The sequence below is a fragment of the Oncorhynchus kisutch genome, linkage group LG13, assembly GCF_002021735.2.
Source record: "Oncorhynchus kisutch isolate 150728-3 linkage group LG13, Okis_V2, whole genome shotgun sequence".
NCBI classification, from domain to species: domain Eukaryota; kingdom Metazoa; phylum Chordata; class Actinopteri; order Salmoniformes; family Salmonidae; genus Oncorhynchus; species Oncorhynchus kisutch.
In genome coordinates, this window is record NC_034186.2 from 15,150,101 (window position 1) to 15,169,709 (window position 19,609).

Sequence of the window (19,609 nt, forward strand, 5' to 3'; positions counted from 1 at the left end):
GAGCCCTCACGCACCATCCCCCCACCCCTTGTCTTTGTCGAGGAGGAACAGAAGAGTCCTGAAGGGGCAGCTCAGCCTGTCCCACCTGCCCCATCGAACGAGGACCTTGTTGAAACCGCCGCCTCTCCCAAAGATGTTGGCCAGGTGTCCCGTGCTGCGCCTCCCCCTCCGCCACCCCCTACGTACAGGGCAGTTGTGTCCTTGCCAGGACCCACGACAGGGGGCATGGGTAGTGGTGAGTAACCCCAAGCGTCACACTCATCCATAACAGAAAAACCCACCTGACCTCTGTCAGAATCAGTCTGTCTGTGTTGTTGAGAATTTCTGCTGTATCATGCAGTTAGCTAGTGTAAGGACATACTTGATAGGTTGTCATTGTAAATAAAGAGTTGGTTCTTAACTGACTATCTATTTAAGGCAATGATTAGATTGGTGTGGTTTGCTCTTTGCCTGGAGCGGCTCATTGAAATCTACTGTGAATAGGAGATATCGTCATTACATTCTTTAATGTTGCCAGATTAATGGTGACTGACTCCCATATCACAATTGTCAAAGTTAAAAACATGACATACTGTATATGAGCTGTGGAGGTACTGTACAGAAACCCTGCCTGCTCTTGTTTAGATGTCAGCTTGTCTTACAAAACAGTATATCACATTGAGGCTGTGTGTGTGGCTGTGTGTGGCTGTGTGTGTCTGTGTGTGTGTCTGTCTGTCTGTCTGTCTGTCTGTCTGTCTGTCTGTCTGTCTGTCTGTCTGTCTGTCTGTCTGTCTGTCTGTCTGTCTGTCTGTCTGTCTGTCTGTCTGTCTGTCTGTCTGTCTGTCTGTCTGTCTGTCTGTCTGTCTGTCTGTCTGTCTGTCTGTCTGTCTGTCTGTCTGTCATCAGTAAGAATTGGGTTGAGAACTCTCAGCAAATGAACCAATTTCTCCCTGTCTATTTAACCTTTACGGCAGGGGGCTAAATCAGGGTCACACCAAGTGTTTCTTGGTCTTAAACAAATCTACTTTTCAACAAAAGTATACACCTCATGCAGATGATTATGGGCTTAAAAAAATAAGAAACCTGTACCATGTCAGATATAGAATTGAAATGTATTCCATTTTGTGTTTGCATCCCAATATTACACTTTATATATATCACACGAAAACTGAAATACAGGGGCGGTCCAGGCTGATCTGCCACCCTAGGTGAGACAACAAAAGTGACACCCCCCGCAGAACTAGAATAGTTCCAGTAAGCAAAATGTTGTTGAAAAGACATCTAAAATATGTATTTTCCAGACGTTGAAGTTAGGTTCAATTTAAATGATGAATGAAAGTTGAAAATACATCATATTCTAGACATGTATGTTTTACCTGGACCTGTCCTGTTTTTAGGTTGTTAACATGTCAGCACATTTTTTTATTTGATTCGGCGCAATTTAGGTTATTTGATTGGAGAAAACTGCATGATGTAAAAAGTTTCCTTCCCATTACATTATCATCCATTTTATCTCCAGCCTGTAATCTACAGAAAGGCCACTTACTGTACCATTTCTACCATATACTATATCTGCAACATGATTTATATTAGATCATTTTTTTGACAGAAAGTTGGTGGAGTGCTGAAGCGATGCATCTCTCCAACAGCACCCTGGAGAGGCACGCTGGGAATGGAAGATAAATATTTTGTGTCTCTGCCTTTGACAAAGTGGGCACTGCTTATCACAGGGCAGCATCAGCGCTCACCTAAAATGCCTACAGTGCCTTGCGAAAGTATTCGGCCCCCTTGAACTTTGCGACCTTTTGCCACATTTCAGGCTTCAAACATAAAGATATAAAACTGTATTTTTTTGTGAAGAATCAACAACAAGTCGGACACAATCATGAAGTGGAACGACATTTATTTAAGATCCATCCATCTTCCCATCAATTTTAACCATCTTCCCTGTCCCTGCTGAAGAAAAGCAGGCCCAAACCATGATGCTGCCACCACCATGTTTGACAGTGGGGATGGTGTGTTCAGGGTGATGAGCTGTGTTGCTTTTACGTCAAACATACCATTTTGCATTGTTGTCAAAAAGTTCAATTTTGGTTTCATCTGACCAGAGCACCTTCTTCCACATGTTTGTTGTGTCTCCCAGGTGGCTTGTGGCAAACTTTAAACGACACTTTTTATGGATATCTTTAAGAAATGGCATTCTTCTTGCCACTCTTCCATAAAGGCCAGATTTGTGAAATATACGACTGATTGTTGTCCTATGGACAGAGTCTCCCACCTCAGCTGTAGATCTCTGCAGTTCATCCAGAGTGATCATGGGCCTCTTGGCTGCATCTCTGATCAGTCTTCTCCTTGTATGAGCTGAAAGTTTAGAGGGACGGCCAGGTCTTGGTAGATTTGCAGTGGTCTGATACTCCTTCCATTTCAATATTATCGCTTGCAAAGGGCTCCTTGGGATGTTTAAAGCTTGGGAAATCTTTTTGTATCCAAATCCGGCTTTAAACTTCTTCACGACAGTATCTCGGACCTGCCTGGTGTGTTCCTTGTTCTTCATGATGCTCTCTGCGCTTTTAATGGACCTCTGAGACTATCACAGTGCAGGTGCATTTATACGGAGACTTGATTACACACAGATGGATTGTATTTATCATCATTAGTCATTTAGGTCAACATTGGATCATTCAGAGATCCTCACTGAACTTCTGGAGAGAGTTTGCTGCACTGAAAGTAAAGGGGCTGAAAATCTTGCACGCCCAATTTTTCAGTTTTTGATTTGTTAAAAAAGTTTGAAATATCCAATAAATGTCGTTCCACTTCATGATTGTGTCCCACTTGTTGTTGATTCTTCACAAAAAAATACAGTTTTATATCTTTATGTTTGAAGCATGAAATGTGGCAAAAGGTCGCAAAGTTCAAGGGGGCCGAATACTTTCGCAAGGCACTGTATATGCCACTGGTTGAGAGAAATGATCATTGTTTTTGGGCAGAATTCTGTGGTTTTATATTTGTTGTTGGAGGTGCATCTTGGTCCTCGTCAATCTGCGCCAGCCGCCTAATCCTGCCTAATGAGCGGCCAGTCTTGCTGAAATATAGCTAAACCATTTGACGAGGAAAAACACTGGATGTTTTGCGTCTTCTTTTAAATAATGTTTATTAATTATGAAATGATAAAAAATATGAATAACAGTCCAGCCATGAGGCCACTAGAGGCCTGCAGGAAAGGGCTACAGTGATTTACACCACACACAATCTTGCTTTACAATCATCACAAACTCTGTTATGTAGTATTGTTCTTCTGTAGACCAGACCGTGTAGTGTACATGACCATGATGAGGACAAGGACCGTTTGTTTAGTTTAACACAAAGGGAATGGGAAACCAGGATTGAAGACTGAAAACACAGCTGGGACAGATCTCGCTGACGCAGCATCGTAACGTCAGGATGAGTGGAAATTCTGGCCCGGAATGTCTTGTCCCACTGTGGGAAAATAGTCCCTCAATAAATGGACTGGCCCAAGTCAAATCAAAGTTTATTGGTTGCGTACACAGTTTAACAGGTGTTATAGTTGTGCACCGAAATGCTTATGTTCCTAGATCCTAACAATGCAGTCAAATGTCAGACATTATACTTTTTTAAGTGAAAAGGCAAGTACAGTGGGACAAATCCAGTTAACAACCCAAATAGCACTGTATCAAAATTCACACTGAACACTGAACAGGCAACCATGGGACTGGTGTGTGTTGTGTTTCACTGGAATTCTTTCCAATTCAGCTCAGTAGCAATTCAATCAAACATAATGTTCTGTAAACAGGAAACCAGGTTAACCAATCATTATTCCAGAATGTAGTAGATGTTCTTGACTCTGTCGTCTGGTCAGTTTTTTGTTTTCATGTTCAAAGATCTCCTCAGATTGTAATGTTCTAACTCTCTGGACAGTGATGTCATGATGTTCTAACTCTCTGGACAGTGATGTCATGATGTTCTAACTCTCTGGACAGTGATGTCATGATGTTCTAACTCTCTGGACAGTGATGTCATGATGTTCTAACTCTCTGGAGGATATTGTCATGATGTTCTAACTCTCTGGACAGTGATGTCATGATGTTCTAACTCTCTGGACAGTGATGTCATGATGTTCTAACTCTCTGGACAGTGATGTCATGATGTTCTAACTCTCTGGACAGTGATGTCATGATGTTCTAACTCTGGACAGTGATGTCATGATGTTCTAACTCTCTGGAGGATATTGTCATGATGTTCTAACTCTCTGGACGGTGATGTCATGATGTTCTAACTCTCTGGACAGTGATGTCATGATGTTCTAACTCTCTGGACAGTGATGTCATGATGTTCTAACTCTCTGGACAGTGATGTCATGATGTTCTAACTCTCTGGACAGTGATGTCATGATGTTCTAACTCTCTGGACAGTGATGTCATGATGTTCTAACTCTCTGGACAGTGATGTCATGATGTTCTAACTCTCTGGAGGATATTGTCATGATGTTCTAACTCTCTGGACAGTGATGTCATGATGTTCTAACTCTCTGGACAGTGATGTCATGATGTTCTAACTCTCTGGACAGTGATGTCATGATGTTCTAACTCTGGACAGTGATGTCATGATGTTCTAACTCTCTGGACAGGGATGTCATGATGTTCTAACTCTGGATAGTGATGTCATGATGTTCTAACTCTCTGGATAGTGATGTCATGATGTTCTAACTCTCTGGACAGTGATGTCATGATGTTCTAACTCTCTGGACAGTGATGTCATGATGTTCTAACTCTCTGGACAGGGATGTCATGATGTTCTAACTCTGGATAGTGATGTCATGATGTTCTAACTCTCTGGATAGTGATGTCATGATGTTCTAACTCTGGACGGTGATGTCATGATGTTCTAACTCTGGATAGTGATGTCATGATGTTCTAACTCTGGATAGTGATATCATGATGTTCTAACTCTCTGGACAGTGATGTCATGATGTTCTAACTCTCTGGAGGATATTGTCATGATGTTCTAACTCTCTGGACAGTGATGTCATGATGTTCTAACTCTCTGGACAGTGATGTCATGATGTTCTAACTCTCTGGACAGTGATGTCATGATGTTCTAACTCTCTGGACAGTGATGTCATGATGTTCTAACTCTGGACAGTGATGTCATGATGTTCTAACTCTCTGGAGGATATTGTCATGATGTTCTAACTCTCTGGACGGTGATGTCATGATGTTCTAACTCTCTGGACAGTGATGTCATGATGTTCTAACTCTCTGGACAGTGATGTCATGATGTTCTAACTCTCTGGACAGTGATGTCATGATGTTCTAACTCTCTGGACAGTGATGTCATGATGTTCTAACTCTCTGGACAGTGATGTCATGATGTTCTAACTCTCTGGACAGTGATGTCATGATGTTCTAACTCTCTGGAGGATATTGTCATGATGTTCTAACTCTCTGGACAGTGATGTCATGATGTTCTAACTCTCTGGACAGTGATGTCATGATGTTCTAACTCTCTGGACAGTGATGTCATGATGTTCTAACTCTGGACAGTGATGTCATGATGTTCTAACTCTCTGGACAGGGATGTCATGATGTTCTAACTCTGGATAGTGATGTCATGATGTTCTAACTCTCTGGATAGTGATGTCATGATGTTCTAACTCTCTGGACAGTGATGTCATGATGTTCTAACTCTCTGGACAGTGATGTCATGATGTTCTAACTCTCTGGACAGGGATGTCATGATGTTCTAACTCTGGATAGTGATGTCATGATGTTCTAACTCTCTGGATAGTGATGTCATGATGTTCTAACTCTGGACGGTGATGTCATGATGTTCTAACTCTGGATAGTGATGTCATGATGTTCTAACTCTGGATAGTGATATCATGATGTTCTAACTCTCTGGACAGTGATGTCATGATGTTCTAACTCTCTGGACAGGGATGTCATGATGTTCTAACTCTGGATAGTGATGTCATGATGTTCTAACTCTGGATAGTGATGTCATGATGTTCTAACTCTCTGGATAGTGATGTCATGATGTTCTAACTCTCTGGACAGTGATGTCATGATGTTATCACTCTCTGGACAGGGATGTCATGATGTTCTAACTCTGGACAGTGATGTCATGATGTTCTAACTCTCTGGATAGTGATGTCATGATGTTGTAACCCAAATGTCTTCTTGTCCCCATACAGGAGCATCCTCTCCAGCTCGTCCTGCTACACCGTCAACTCCATCAGCGGTTTTCAGCAGCCCTCCCCCTCCCCCTCCACGCCCCACCTCACGACCCAAATTGCCCCCTGGGAAACCCAGCAAGGGGGACATGGTATGTGATATCGTCCATCTCTATTTACACTGTACTTAAACAGAAACAACAGCTCAAATCCCGCCTCAAAAAGCACACTCCCCCTCTTAAGATGTTTATACTGTATGGTACCTCCATATCTTGACATATCTGTACTTTCAATTTTTGATGGTTTCACTTTTAGCCCCCCAAAAATATATGCTGAACTGTGAGGGTGTCTGAACATTAAAACAGTGATACTAGTAAATCCTGTAATCTCTCTCTCTCTCTCTCTCTCTCTCTCTGTGTCCCCCCAGAGCCGGCCCTTCAGTCCCCCGGGCAGTCACTCGTCCAGCCCCCCTTCCATTGCCCCCCTGGCCCAGGCTGAGAGCACTTCCTCTATCTCCTCCAACAACTCCCTGAGTGCAGCCACCACCCCCACCGTCGGTAAAAATCTCACCCTTTCTGTGTCAGGTGTGTGTACACCATCATCTCTTATCTCTATCTGAGCTAGTGTGGTTATTTGTGCTACTGTGGTAGTCTGTGCTGTGTTGCCCGTGTTGCCTGTGTGGTTTGGTCAATTTCTCCTACCTAGATGGCCGCATCCATTTAGATTCCGTTCAACGGGGTATGGTAGTATGTGCCATGTGCACTGGTTTGAGTGTGTCAAGAACTGCAACACTGCGGGTTTTTCACACAGTTAGTTTCCCGTGTGTATCAAGAATGATCCACCACCCAAAAGACATCCAGCCAACTTCACACAACTGTGGGAAGCATTGGAGTCAACATGGTCCATCATCCCTGTCGAATGCTTTCAAAACCTTGTAGAGTCCATGCCCTGACAAATCGAGGCTGTTCTGAGGGCAAAGGGGGTGCCCGAAGGTGTTCTTAATGTTTTGTACACTCAGTGTATATCTGCTCGAGTACAGTATTCACTCAATGTATTACACTGCATTTCTGTGAATGTGGTATAGGATTTTCAAGAATAGAAATGCCTAATAAGTCATAATGTAATGGTTAAATATACTGTAACCATTCACTCAGCTAGGGGAAAAGGAACCTACAGTACAGTATATTACAACACAATACAGGCCGTCATAAGGAACATATGGTATTAAACCCAAAGAGCGACATTGTAAATCTTCACTTAATTGAAGCATAATGTGGTAAAGGTTTGCTGGGTATTTACTGTTTTTGTTAGATACACAAAGCAATATGCCTGCGTCATATTTCCGTTAGATAAATAAGGAGAACAGTAGAAAATAGGCTTAGCGAGTTGAGAACCCACAATTGAAGTTCTGATCATACCTTGTGTTTCGCATCCCGTTGATTTTTTTCCTCAACATTTTTCATCCAGCCATAATATTTGAGTTCACAACATGACCTCCATACTTTGACACTGTACGTTTTTAATTGTCACCATTGTTTCTTACATGGTTTTATTCTTCAGTTAGATTTCTCCTTTGTTTTGATATGCGTTTCTTTTTGTTTTGTTTTTGCTCTTGTCTTTGTCCCTCTTCCTTTTGGGCTGTCGCTTGACGTGATGTCAGAAGATGATGCATTTGTAGACAAACTGCCTACATTTGGGAGGCCTTTTGATTCTCTGGCAGGTACAGTATAGTGTGGATGAAGGGAGGGGGCTATCTGAGAGGAAGGGGCTGGGGCTGGGACCTGGAAGGGGTCCAGTGATGTCTATTTACCCATGATGATGTCATACGTCATCCATCCATGAGTATGTTCTTGCTTTGTTTTGATGTTGTCAAGCCGTCTCAGAATGGATGGCAGCCATCCTGTGAGGGGAGTAGATGTTGAACTGAGATATTGGAGTACGCCACAGATTACGTTTTCATTTTTTCACTTTGATAAATGGTGGAACACCTCTCTCGCTGTCTATCTTACTCACATACTCTCACATACACATACTCTCTGCCATGCATCTCTTTTTCAGCTTCCGAAAACCGGCATCTTTGGCTGTCCTGCCCTCACCACAGCAACGTCCCTATTTTGTATGATAGTCATTGTGTGTGTACTGTATGGAGAGCACTGTGTTTTCAAGCATGCTGTTACTCTGCAGTCTGCAGTGCTGTGTGTGTATGAGTGTGTGTTCATGTGTATTAAGAGTGTAGTCTGTCTGAAGAGCTTCTGTGGCATCGAGATCCAGGCACACAAACACACACTCCAGGGACGTCATTTCAGATAAACCTAGGGAATGGAAAAGTAAAAGGGGGAGGGTGGGGGGGGGGGTATTCCTCCAAGGAATTGAAGCTAATTTGCTGCATTTCTACACAATTTAAAAACTCTAATGCAATTTGGAGAACAGCAAAAACAAGCAAAGTTTCCTCCAGCCATTATCACCTTGTTGCTGTAGCTTCATTCACTTCAGTCAATAGAACACTTAACATTCTACAAGAATGAGCTGCTACTCACTAGCTCAGCACCGGGATAACATTTCCAGTTTGGTTACATGTCAAGTCAAACAGCAGTTACCTATCTAAAGCGATCTACTACAGCCATCTTTACCTCTGCACTGTTTTGTAGAAAAAGTAATGCTGTTCCCTGCAGCTGCGTCCATGTACTCTCCATAAAGCCGGCCAGCCATACAATCATCCTTCGCTCCCGCTCCCAGGCATCCACATGGTCCTTAAGTCTGCTAAACTGCATGATTGTAGCAGCCTATTTTAAATAGTTGGTGTTGAGCTACACACACACACACACACTATGATACAGACAGATCATCTTTTGAAGTCTGGAAGGAAAATGAGTATCTCCAGCCAGTTGGTAAATATTGTGCCACCTTCTCCTCAACACTCAGAACAACACACAGGCAGGCAGGCAGACAGACAGACAGCTTCCAAACTTCTCACCCTGACCCCCATCTACCCCCCCCCCTCTGTCCCAGATCGCCTCTTCTCTCTCACTCCACCCCATGGGAACATGTTTCTCCACTTCACTAACCACCCCCATCAGAACACCTGCCCACTATTCTCTAGTGTCTTCACCCACAGTCATCCTTCACTCAATCCATCAACTCCAGCCATCTATTCACTACGCCCAAAGGCCCCAATCACCCCCTAAGCAGTTGCACCTTAACACTGATCCCTTCGACCAACTCCCCTCCTCCACCAATGGTTTTACCCTCATCACTGCCCCCTGGTGTATGTCATCAGGTTGATTTGTTTATTTATTTGGATCCCCATTAGCTTTTGCAGAAGCAGCAGCTACTCCTTCTGTGGTCCACAGACAATCCAACAGCCAGGCTCCATCTGTATTGAAAGACAAAGCATGGCACAAAAACCGTTAGAATATTAGCATTAGGACAGGAGGATGTGATTTTAAAGAATTCAAGTAATGGTAATGAATGTTTTCTATAGCAGTGTGTAGATGAGTATTGTATGATGGGTGTCATTCCCAGTCAGTCCTCCTCCAGGCTTGGCTTTTTCTCTCCATGCTCCAAGAGACTCAACACCCACCATCCACCAACAGATACCTAACTTCACCTGGTCCAACCTCCAACCCCCTCCCACGCACCCACACGTGACCGTTTCACACTAATAAGCCGAGCTGTACTAAGCTTATCTGGCGTGTCCAGTTGCTTCCTGGAACCATGCTGGAAAGGACAATGTGGAAAGAATATGATCTGAGCCTGCACAGTAAGGTTCGGGTTGGACTATAGTGTGAAATGACCCACAGACACACAGGGTCACGCACAATTTGTTCCTGTCCAGTTCTGGTGTTTTGGCTTGCTGTGCCATGCACCCCTCTTTACCCCACCTCACCTCACTGTGTTGTGTGATGGACCTGCCATGTGACTCATGCTACTGTCCTTCTCTCTTCCTCCTCCTCTCACCCACCCTCCTCACCCACTCTCCCTCCTCCCTGCCCCACCACAGAGAATGACCAGCCTTCCCTGGTTTGGTTTGACAGAGGGAAGTTTTATTTAACCTTTGAAGGTAAGTTGTGTCTGCACAACGGCTAACTGCAGTGCACACACTCACCCGGGGTCACCCAGGCCTCATCTGTGCAAGCTTCTCCTCTAACTCCTCCCCCCTCCATTATCTCCTCCCCCTCCTCCAACTCCTCTCACTCCTTCAGTCATGGCCACATCTCACTCCCTCCAAACAAACTGCTGCGCCCCTCTACATCCAGCCCTCTTGTCTTATTCCTCACACTCCTCCTCTCGTCGTCATTCGTTCTCATTTCACATTCGGTGTCCACAAGTCTGCCGTTTCCTAAAAGATAATCAAATCAAATCAAATTTTATTGGTCACATACACATGGTTAGCAGATGTTATTGCTAGTGTAGCGAAATGCTTGTTCTTCTAGTTCCGACAGTGCAGCAATATCTAACAATTCCACAAAAAATACCTAATGGAAGGGAATGGAATAAGAATATATAAATATAAATATATGGAGCAATGACAGAGTGGCATAGGCTACGATGCAATAGATAATATAGAATACAGTATATACTGTACATATGAGATGAGTATGATATGTAAACATTATTAAAGTGGCATTATTAAAGTAACTAGTGATCCATTTATTAAAGTGGCCAATGATTTCAAGTGTGTATGTAGGCAGCAGCCTCTGCGCTAGTGATGGCTGTTTTACAGTCTGATGGCCTTGAGATAGAAGCTGTTTTTTAGTCTCTCGGTCCCAACTTTAATGCACCTGTACTGACCCCACCTTCTGGATGATAGCGGTGTGGACAGGCAGTGGCTCGGGTGGTTGTTGTCCTTGATGATTTTTTTGGCCTTCCTGTGACATTGGGTGCTGTTGGTGTCCTGGAGGGCAGGTAGTTGCCCCCGGTGTTGCTTTGTGCAGACCGCCCTCTGGAGAGCCCTGCGGTTGTGGGCGGTGCAGTTGCCGTATACAGCCCGACAGGATGCTCTCAATTGTGCATCTGTAAAAGTTGTGAGGGTTTTAGGTGACAAGCCAAATTTCTTCAGCCTCCTGATCATTGATCGTTCTTCATGTACTTTACTAATCTCCGTTTTTGTCATTTTCTTTTTTGTGTGGACTCACTCTCTTTGGTCTTTTGGGTTTGGATATTGATCTCTCTCTCTGATTTTGTCACAATGACTCAGCATCAACAGTATGTCTGGAATACGCATGTCCTCTCTCTCTCTCTCTCTCTCTTTGTAAAACTATTTTTCATTCTTTATTTCTGTCAGTCTTCTCAGTGTTTCTGAAACACAACAAACCTCCTCAGGTAACTGGCTTTATTAACCCTCCTACTGTAAATATAGTGAAACCTGAAATTGTACAGCAATGTCCAACAGTCTTGAGGGACTTCACATCGATTTACAGTACATCCAACATTTCATTTAACAAGGTAATGGGATATCATAGGAGTTAAACCCACCCACACCTCATACACAGGTATTGGTTCTCATTTCAATTACATAGATACAGTATGTGACAATGGAGTAGTGGCCTGAGGGAACACACTAAATGTATTGAGTAAAGTGTTACAAAATGTAATATTATAAATTGTATATAACTGCCTTAAATGTGCTGGACCACAGGAAGAGTAGGCAGCTAATGGGGATCCTTAGACAAAATATGAATACAGTGATTCTCTCACACACTCTTTGGTTCTCCATCTTCATCCATACATGGCTGTTGAGAGATGGAGAGTTAGGGAACAGAAAATAGAGGGTGTAGTACAGGAAGTGGAAGGAGTCTAAAGGACAGAGATGTAGTGGAGCAGCCAAGACAGTGAGGACTATGGACATGGGTTGTGTTTAATGCTGAAAGTCTTCCTTCTCTCTTTCTGCTTTTCATTCTGTCTCTCTCTCCAAAAAATTTTTGGTCTGAGTGAGTCTCTCTCTCTCTCCCTCCTTTCTGTATTGCTATTAAATGTGTGTGTGATGTCTGAAACAGGCTGCTCCAGGGGACCCAGCCCTCTCACCATGGGTGCCCAGGACACCCTTCCGGTGGCGGCAGCTTTTACTGAAACAGTCAATGCCTTCTTCAAAGGAGCCAACCCTAACAAGTAGGTCCACTCAAACACGTTAGGAGATGTTTCTCACTGTATGCACCCTCTCTTTCTACCCCTTTTTCTCTCCCTCTTTGTCTCTTTCTATCTTTCTCCCAATTCTCTCCACTCTCCACTCTCTCTTACTCTTTTTCCCTCTGTCCATTTCATTTCTAAGATATCTCTCTCCTTGCTTTACTCTGTTCTCCTCTTTGTCCTCCTTCGGACGCTCTAACCTCCTCCTCCCATGTCCCTGTCTAAAGGTGTGTTGTGAAGATCACAGGCGAGATGGTGCTGTCGTTTCCAGCGGGGATCACACGCCACTTTGCCAATAACCCGTCCCCTGCCGTGCTAACCTTCAGCATAACCCACTACAGCTGGCTGGAGCATGTGCTGCCTAATCCCCAGCTACTCTGCTGGTAAAGACCACTATAACACCCCTCACACAACTCACCACGCCCTGTAGCATTTAGAACATGTGACATTGAACGCCTAAAATCATACTGTAACAAAACAATCCACCCGTCCAGTTCTGACTGGGCTCTGAGTCACTGTGAATTCATCCCAGTGGTCTGACTAACCACCTCATTCCAAGGTTATTCTGCAGTCTCATGTGTATAATGCATTAGTTGTTATTGTTTTATAGCACTCAGTATCTGTTTGCAATCTCTGCACTGCAATAGTCCTGACCTCTGTGTAGTAGATACAAAGATAACTCTGTTGTCTATGTGTTGACTTAAGTTTAGATGGATCAATCATGACATTAGATAATATGATAAAATACATATTGCGTGCCCACATAGTGACACCGCCACAACACCCAACCCTGACTGCAAGACCTTCTGGGTGAACATGCCAAACCTGATGACCCATCTAAAGAAGGTGGCTGAGCAGAAACCCCAGGCCACATACTACAATGTGGACATGCTCAAATACCAGGTGAGCTGAACTATGTTCTACTATAGAGATACAGAAACCAATACCAGGTCAGCCCATCTCTCTGTCTGCAACTGGTACTAGATTATAGGCTGATCCATAGAGATCAAGTGATGTCTTCTTTCTGTGACCCGAAGGTTGACCCATTTAAAACCAGATATTTTTTATTTAATTTTTTATTATTTCACCTTTATTTAACCAGGTAGGCTAGTTGAGAACAAGTTCTCATTTGCAACTGCGACCTGGCCAAGATAAAGCATAGCAGTGTGAACAGACAACACAGAGTTACACATGGAGTAAACAATTAACAAGTCAATAACACAGTAGAAAAAAAGAGAGTCTATATACATTGTGTGCAAAAGGCATGAGGAGGTAGGCGAATAATTACAATTTTGCAGATTAACACTGGAGTGATAAATGATCAGATGGTCATGTACAGGTAGAGATATTGGTGTGCAAAAGAGCAGAAAAGTAAATAAATAAAAACAGTATGGGGATGAGGTAGGTAAAAATGGGTGGGCTATTTACTGATAGACTATGTACAGCTGCAGCGATCGGTTAGCTGCTCAGATAGCAGATGTTTGAAGTTGTTGAGGGCAATTTTGTAGATGACATCGCCGAAGTCGAGGATCGGTAGGATAGTCAATTTTACTAGGGTAAGTTTGGCGGCGTGAGTGAAGGAGGCTTTGTTGCGGAATAGAAAGCCGACTCTTGATTTGATTTTCGATTGGAGATGTTTGATATGAGTCTGGAAGGAGAGTTTACAGTCTAGCCAGACACCTAGGTACTTATAGATGTCCACATATTCAAGGTTGGAACCATCCAGGGTGGTGATGCTGGTCAGGCGTGCGGGTGCAGGCAGCGAACGGTTGAAAAGCATGCATTTGGTTTTACTAGCGTTTAAGAGCAGTTGGAGGCCACGGAAGGAGTGTTGTATGGCATTGAAGCTCGTTTGGAGGTTAGATAGCACAGTGTCCAAGGACGGCCGGAAGTATATAGAATGGTGTCGTCTGCGTAGAGGTGGATCAGGGAATCGCCCGCAGCAAGAGCAACATCATTGATATATACAGAAAAAAGAGCCGGCCCGAGGATTGAACCCTGTGGCACCCCCATAGAGACTGCCAGAGGACCGGACAGCATGCCCTCCGATTTGACACACTGAACTCTGTCTGCAAAGTAATTGGTGAACCAGGCAAGGCAGTCATCCGAAAAACTGAGGCTACTGAGTCTGCCGATAAGAATATGGTGAGTGACCGAGTCGAAAGCCTTGGCAAGGTCGATGAAGACGGCTGCACAGTACTGTCTTTTATCGATGGCGGTTATGATATCGTTTAGTACCTTGAGCGTGGCTGAGGTGCACCCGTGACCGGCTCGGAAACCAGATTGCACAGCGGAGAAGGTACGGTGGGATTCGAGATGGTCAGTGACCTGTTTGTTGACTTGGCTTTCGAAGACCTTAGATAGGCAGGGCAGGATGGATATAGGTCTGTAACAGTTTGGGTCCAGGGTGTCTCCCCCTTTAAAGAGGGGGATGACTGCGGCAGCTTTCCAATCCTTGGGGATCTCAGACGATATGAAAGAGAGGTTGAACAGGCTGGTAATAGGGGTTGCGACAATGGCGGCGGATAGTTTCAGAAATAGAGGGTCCAGATTGTCAAGCCCAGCTGATTTGTACGGGTCCAGGAGGTGCTCTTGTTCTCCATGGACTTCACAGTGTCCCAGAACTTTTTGGAGTTGGAGCTACAGGATGCAAACTTCTGCCTGAAGAAGCTGGCCTTAGCTTTCCTGACTGACTGCGTGTATTTGTTCCTGACTTCCCTGAACAGTTGCATATCGCGGGGACTATTCGATGCTATTGCAGTCCGCCACAGGATGTTTTTGTGCTGGTCGAGGGCAGTCAGGTCTGGAGTGAACCAAGGGCTATATCTGTTCTTAGTTCTGCATTTAAAGTCTGTCCTGTCCAGTCTGTATCCATAGTTACTATTCCAGTTTAATGTTATTATGCATTTTTTCCTCTGTATTGTTTATGCGTGCAGGTATCAGCGCAAGGCCTCACGTCGACCCCCCTGAACCTGGCAGCCAGTTGGCGGTGTGAACCCACCAGCACGGACCTCCGGATAGACTACAAGTACAATGGCGGCTCCATGACAACGCCCGTGGCGCTCAACAACGTCCAGTTCCTGATCCCCGTAGACGGAGGGGTCACCAAGCTACTGGCTGTGCTTCCCCCTGCCGCATGGTAAGACAGAATATTATAGTGCACGTCATAACTGTATACAATACATTTCTATTGAATTAAATTCACTTAATTTGATCATTAAAAGTTGAAGGCTGCTTCGGAGACATCCCATGGCTCTATGGCTCAGCCCTGTGGTGAAGACATTCATTTTTTGTGTTTGAAAAGGCCCGTTTCCCAGACCCAGATTTAACCTATTCCTTGCTTTCAGAGAGTAACAGATTTGATTCTGTTCTTCCAGGAATGCAGAGCAGCAAAGAATCCTGTGGAAGATTCCTGATATTTCCCAGAAATCTGAAAATGGAGGTAAATAACCTTGTTTATATCCAGGAGGAATCAGTAATGCCTTGTTATCATCTTCTCCACTAAAGTACTAATCAAAAAGAATTGGTGAAGTCGCGTCATGACAACAACAGGCTCTAAGGGCTTGAAACACATCAATAACGTTATTCTGCCGAGAGTACTTGCAAAACTAAGTGCAAACCAATTTTACATGTAGAATCGCGCAAAAATGTCGGCAGTCGATCAAATCAAATCCAATTTTATTTGTCACATACACATGGTTAGCAGATGTTAATGCGAGTGTAGCGAAATGCTTGTGCTTCTAGTTCCGACAATGCAGTAATAACCAACGAGTAATCTAACTTAACAATTTCACAACAACTACCTTATACACCACACAACTGTAAAGGGATGAAGAATATGTACATAAAGATATATAAATGAGTGATGGTACAGCACGGCATAGGCAAGATGCAGTAGATGTAATCGAGTACAGTATATAATATGAGATGAGTAATGTAGGGTATGTAAACATATAAAAGTGGCATTGTTTAAAGTGGCTAGTGATACATGTATTACATAAAGATGGCAACATGCAGTAGATGGTATAGAGTACAGTATATACAGTGCCTTGCGAATGTATTCGGCCCCCTTGAACTTTGCAAACTTTTGCCACATTTCAGGCTTCAAACATAAAGATATAAAACTGTATTTTTTTGTGAAGAATCAACAACAAGTGGGACACAATCATGAAGTGGAACGACATTTATTGGATATTTCAAACTTTTTTAACAAATCAAAAACTGAAAAATTGACCTTTGACTTACTGTACATGACGTTTGGCTTTTGCCCCATTTAACTCACTCTTGCCCCCTTCTGTGATAGTTCCAACAGTCATAATGATCAGAGATGAGTTAAAGAACCATAGAATTAGGAAATAAAATACTAGAATGGACATGAACCTTCTTATGGTGGGATAAAGGTCAGCCATTTTGGTCAGGGAGTTGGTCAACTATGGTTTGCCAGTGCTGTAATAAGATATTGTATAAAATAATTAATTTGAAGAATGTATTAGCTAGCTAGCTAGACAGTTTTAGAGCAATGATTCCATGAATTTGTCAAATTAACTGCTAAAATGCCAATATTCCATCAAAATAATGCAGTCAATCAACAGCCATACGCTGGCTGAAATCAGTTGATGATAGGACTTATACAAGTTGTAAATGCAGCGAGTACTGATATTGTATCACATAATAGCACTCACAGCTTTCCAAGAAAACACAAATGTAGACATTTATGGTCTGTTTCTGTTAGAGGCTATTTAGATAGAAAATTGGTATAAAACCCATAACTTTATTTGTAATCATATGACAATGTTTTAGGTGGACTAATTCTATTTCACAATTTCTGATATAACATATGCCTTTTATTTTCCTGCGTAAGTAAATCAGGATTATGCCTCTACTGCCATATATTCCATTTAGACTGGTTTGGATTTCTCCCTGACCGATATGGCTGCCATTTTCACCCCATTCTGGAACTTTGAGGGTTTATGACATACCTCCTCTAGTAATTTAATAGAATTTCTATGTAAAGAACAGGTAAGTATTCAAGATCTACCTTGTCCCGGACCTGCTGTTTTCGACTCTCTCTCTACTGTACCTGCTGTCTCTAACTCTGAATGATCGGCTATGAAAAGCCAACTGACATTTACTCCTGAGGTACTGAGCTGTTGCACCCTCTACAACCACTGTGATTATTATTATTTGATCCTGTTGGTCATCTATGAACGTTTGAAGATCTTGGCCATGTTCTGTTATAATCTCCACCCGGCACAGCCAGAAAAGGACTGGCCACCCATCAGAACCTGGTTCCTCTCTAGGTTTCTTCCTAGGTTCTTGCCTTTATCATGAGTTTTTCCTAGCCACCGCGCTTCTACATCTGCATTGCTTGCTGTATGGGGTTTTAGGCTGGGTTTCTGTATAGCACTTTGTAACATCTGCTGATGTAAAAAGGGCTTTATCAATACATTTGATTGATTGATATCATGCTGTGTGCTGTGGAGGGACGGGTTTGCATGTTTGTGTGCGCGTGTACGATGTACAGTACCAGTCAAAAGTTTGGACACACCTACTCATTCAGGGGTTTTTCTTTATTCTTACAGTTTTCTACATTGTAACACAAGTGTAACAGTATTGCACTGTTATTTCCGTCCCTCTCCTCGCCCCTACCTGGGCTTGAACCAGGGACCCTCTGCACACATCAACAACTGACACCCACGAAGCATCGTTACCCATCGCGCCTCAAAAGCAGCGGCCCTTGCAGAGTGTAGAAGTCCGTCACTGGTCGCGGGCAGCATTTGGTACTTTAACACACGCACACATTCATCACTCCTCCCTGCTCCATTATCAGATAAGGTAACAATGTGGATCGACACACAAGTTAACTTCTCTGTCTTAGTACATACATTTCACACTTATGTCAATGTTCATATTTAATACAAACAATATGTATTATACTTATCCATGTTGTGGATGAGCGTTTTGTTTGTTTGTTTGTTCTGTTCCTCTCTACCTCTGTAACTTCCGGGTATGCTGGATAAGGACCCGAGCAAAGGGAATTGGGCTGACTTTGTAGTTCCTGTCCCAAATGGCTCATTAATGTAAATGGATATATTAAAAGACACTGTCCGTAGTGATGTCATTTTGTAAATGTTATGTGGTGATATTGTTTAAAAAATGTGTTGCAATGTATATCCTTTAGTATGTTTAGTTAATGGAAAATGTAGGTTTGACTAGGTAATTGCTTAATTAATTAGTGTTAATTGTTCTGAGGGGAGGGGCTAGCCTACAAAAGTAGCCTCTATTTCAATTCATGAGGAGTCATTTTTGGATTGAGCTGTGAATGGGGCAGCATTGTTTTTAGCTGGCCCATAAGGTATATGTTTGATGGCAGTACTGTTGCTTTTGTTTTCCGGAATCACTTTCTAAATAAACACCCTTGCACAGAAGAACATTTGCGGCTCCGCCATCTTTTTTATTTTGATAGAGGTTAGGTTTTCCAGTATAGCCTTCTGGCCTACTCTACGTGACACAGAGCAAGGGGAACAACTACTTCAAGGCCTCAGAGCGAGTGACGTCACCGATTGAAACACTATTAGCGTGCACCACCGCTAACTAGCTCGCCATTTCACATCGGTATCATGTAATAACCAAAAAAGTGTTAAACAAATCAAAATATATATTATATTTTTGATTCTTCAAAGTAGCCACCCTTTGCCTTGATGACAGCTTTGCACACTTGGCATTCTCTCAACCAGCTTCATGAGGAATGCTTTTCCAACCATCTTGAATGAGTTCCCACATATTCTGAGCACTTGTTGGCTGCTTTCCCTTCACTCTGCGGTCCAACTCATCCCAAACCATCTCAATAGGGTTGACGTCGGTGATTGTGGAGGCCAGGTTATCTGATGCAGCACTCCATCACTCTCATTGGTCAAATAGATTTCCACCAGCCAGATGCTGCTGGAAGTGGTGTTGGAGGGCCGGTAGGAGGCACCCTTTCCTCTTGTCTAAGAAAATACCCCAATTCCCTAGGGCAATGATATTGCCCTGTGTAGGGGGCCGTCTTTTGGATGGGACGTTAAACGGGGTGTCCTGACTATCTGTGGTCACTAAAAGATCCCATGGCACTTATCGTAAGAGTAGGGGTGTTAACCCTGGTGTCCTGGCTAAATTCCTAATCTGGCTCTCATACCATCATGGTCACCTAATCATTCCCAGCTTACAATTGGCTCATTCATCCCCCATCCTCTCCCCTGTAACTATTCCCCTGGGCATTGCTGTAAATAAGAATGTGTTCTATGTCAACTTACCTGATAAAATAAGGGTTAAATA

General features: G+C 43.3%; 1 protein-coding gene across 14 annotated transcripts in view; it reads left to right on the forward strand.

Moving 5' to 3' along the window:
- Positions 1–19,609, forward strand: part of LOC109903041 (SH3-containing GRB2-like protein 3-interacting protein 1) — a 213,007-nt gene that overhangs the window by 189,315 nt on the left and 4,083 nt on the right. For 6 of the 14 annotated variants that reach the window (XM_031785653.1, XM_031785649.1, XM_031785650.1 and 3 more), the window contains 3 exons: positions 1–235; positions 6,191–6,321; positions 6,597–6,713. The exon at positions 1–235 is cut by the window's left edge and continues 931 nt beyond it. In XM_031785653.1, coding sequence (XP_031641513.1) covers positions 1–235; positions 6,191–6,321; position 6,597 — 367 coding nt within the window. In that variant the 3' untranslated portion in view covers positions 6,598–6,713. Of the gene's footprint in view, positions 236–6,190; positions 6,322–6,596; positions 6,754–7,829; positions 7,890–10,169; positions 10,230–12,165; positions 12,278–12,522; positions 12,679–13,062; positions 13,199–15,231; positions 15,435–15,672; positions 15,738–19,609 lie in introns of those variants that run through there. The other 8 variants (XM_031785654.1, XM_031785661.1, XM_031785657.1 and 5 more) reach the window with 8 other exon arrangements.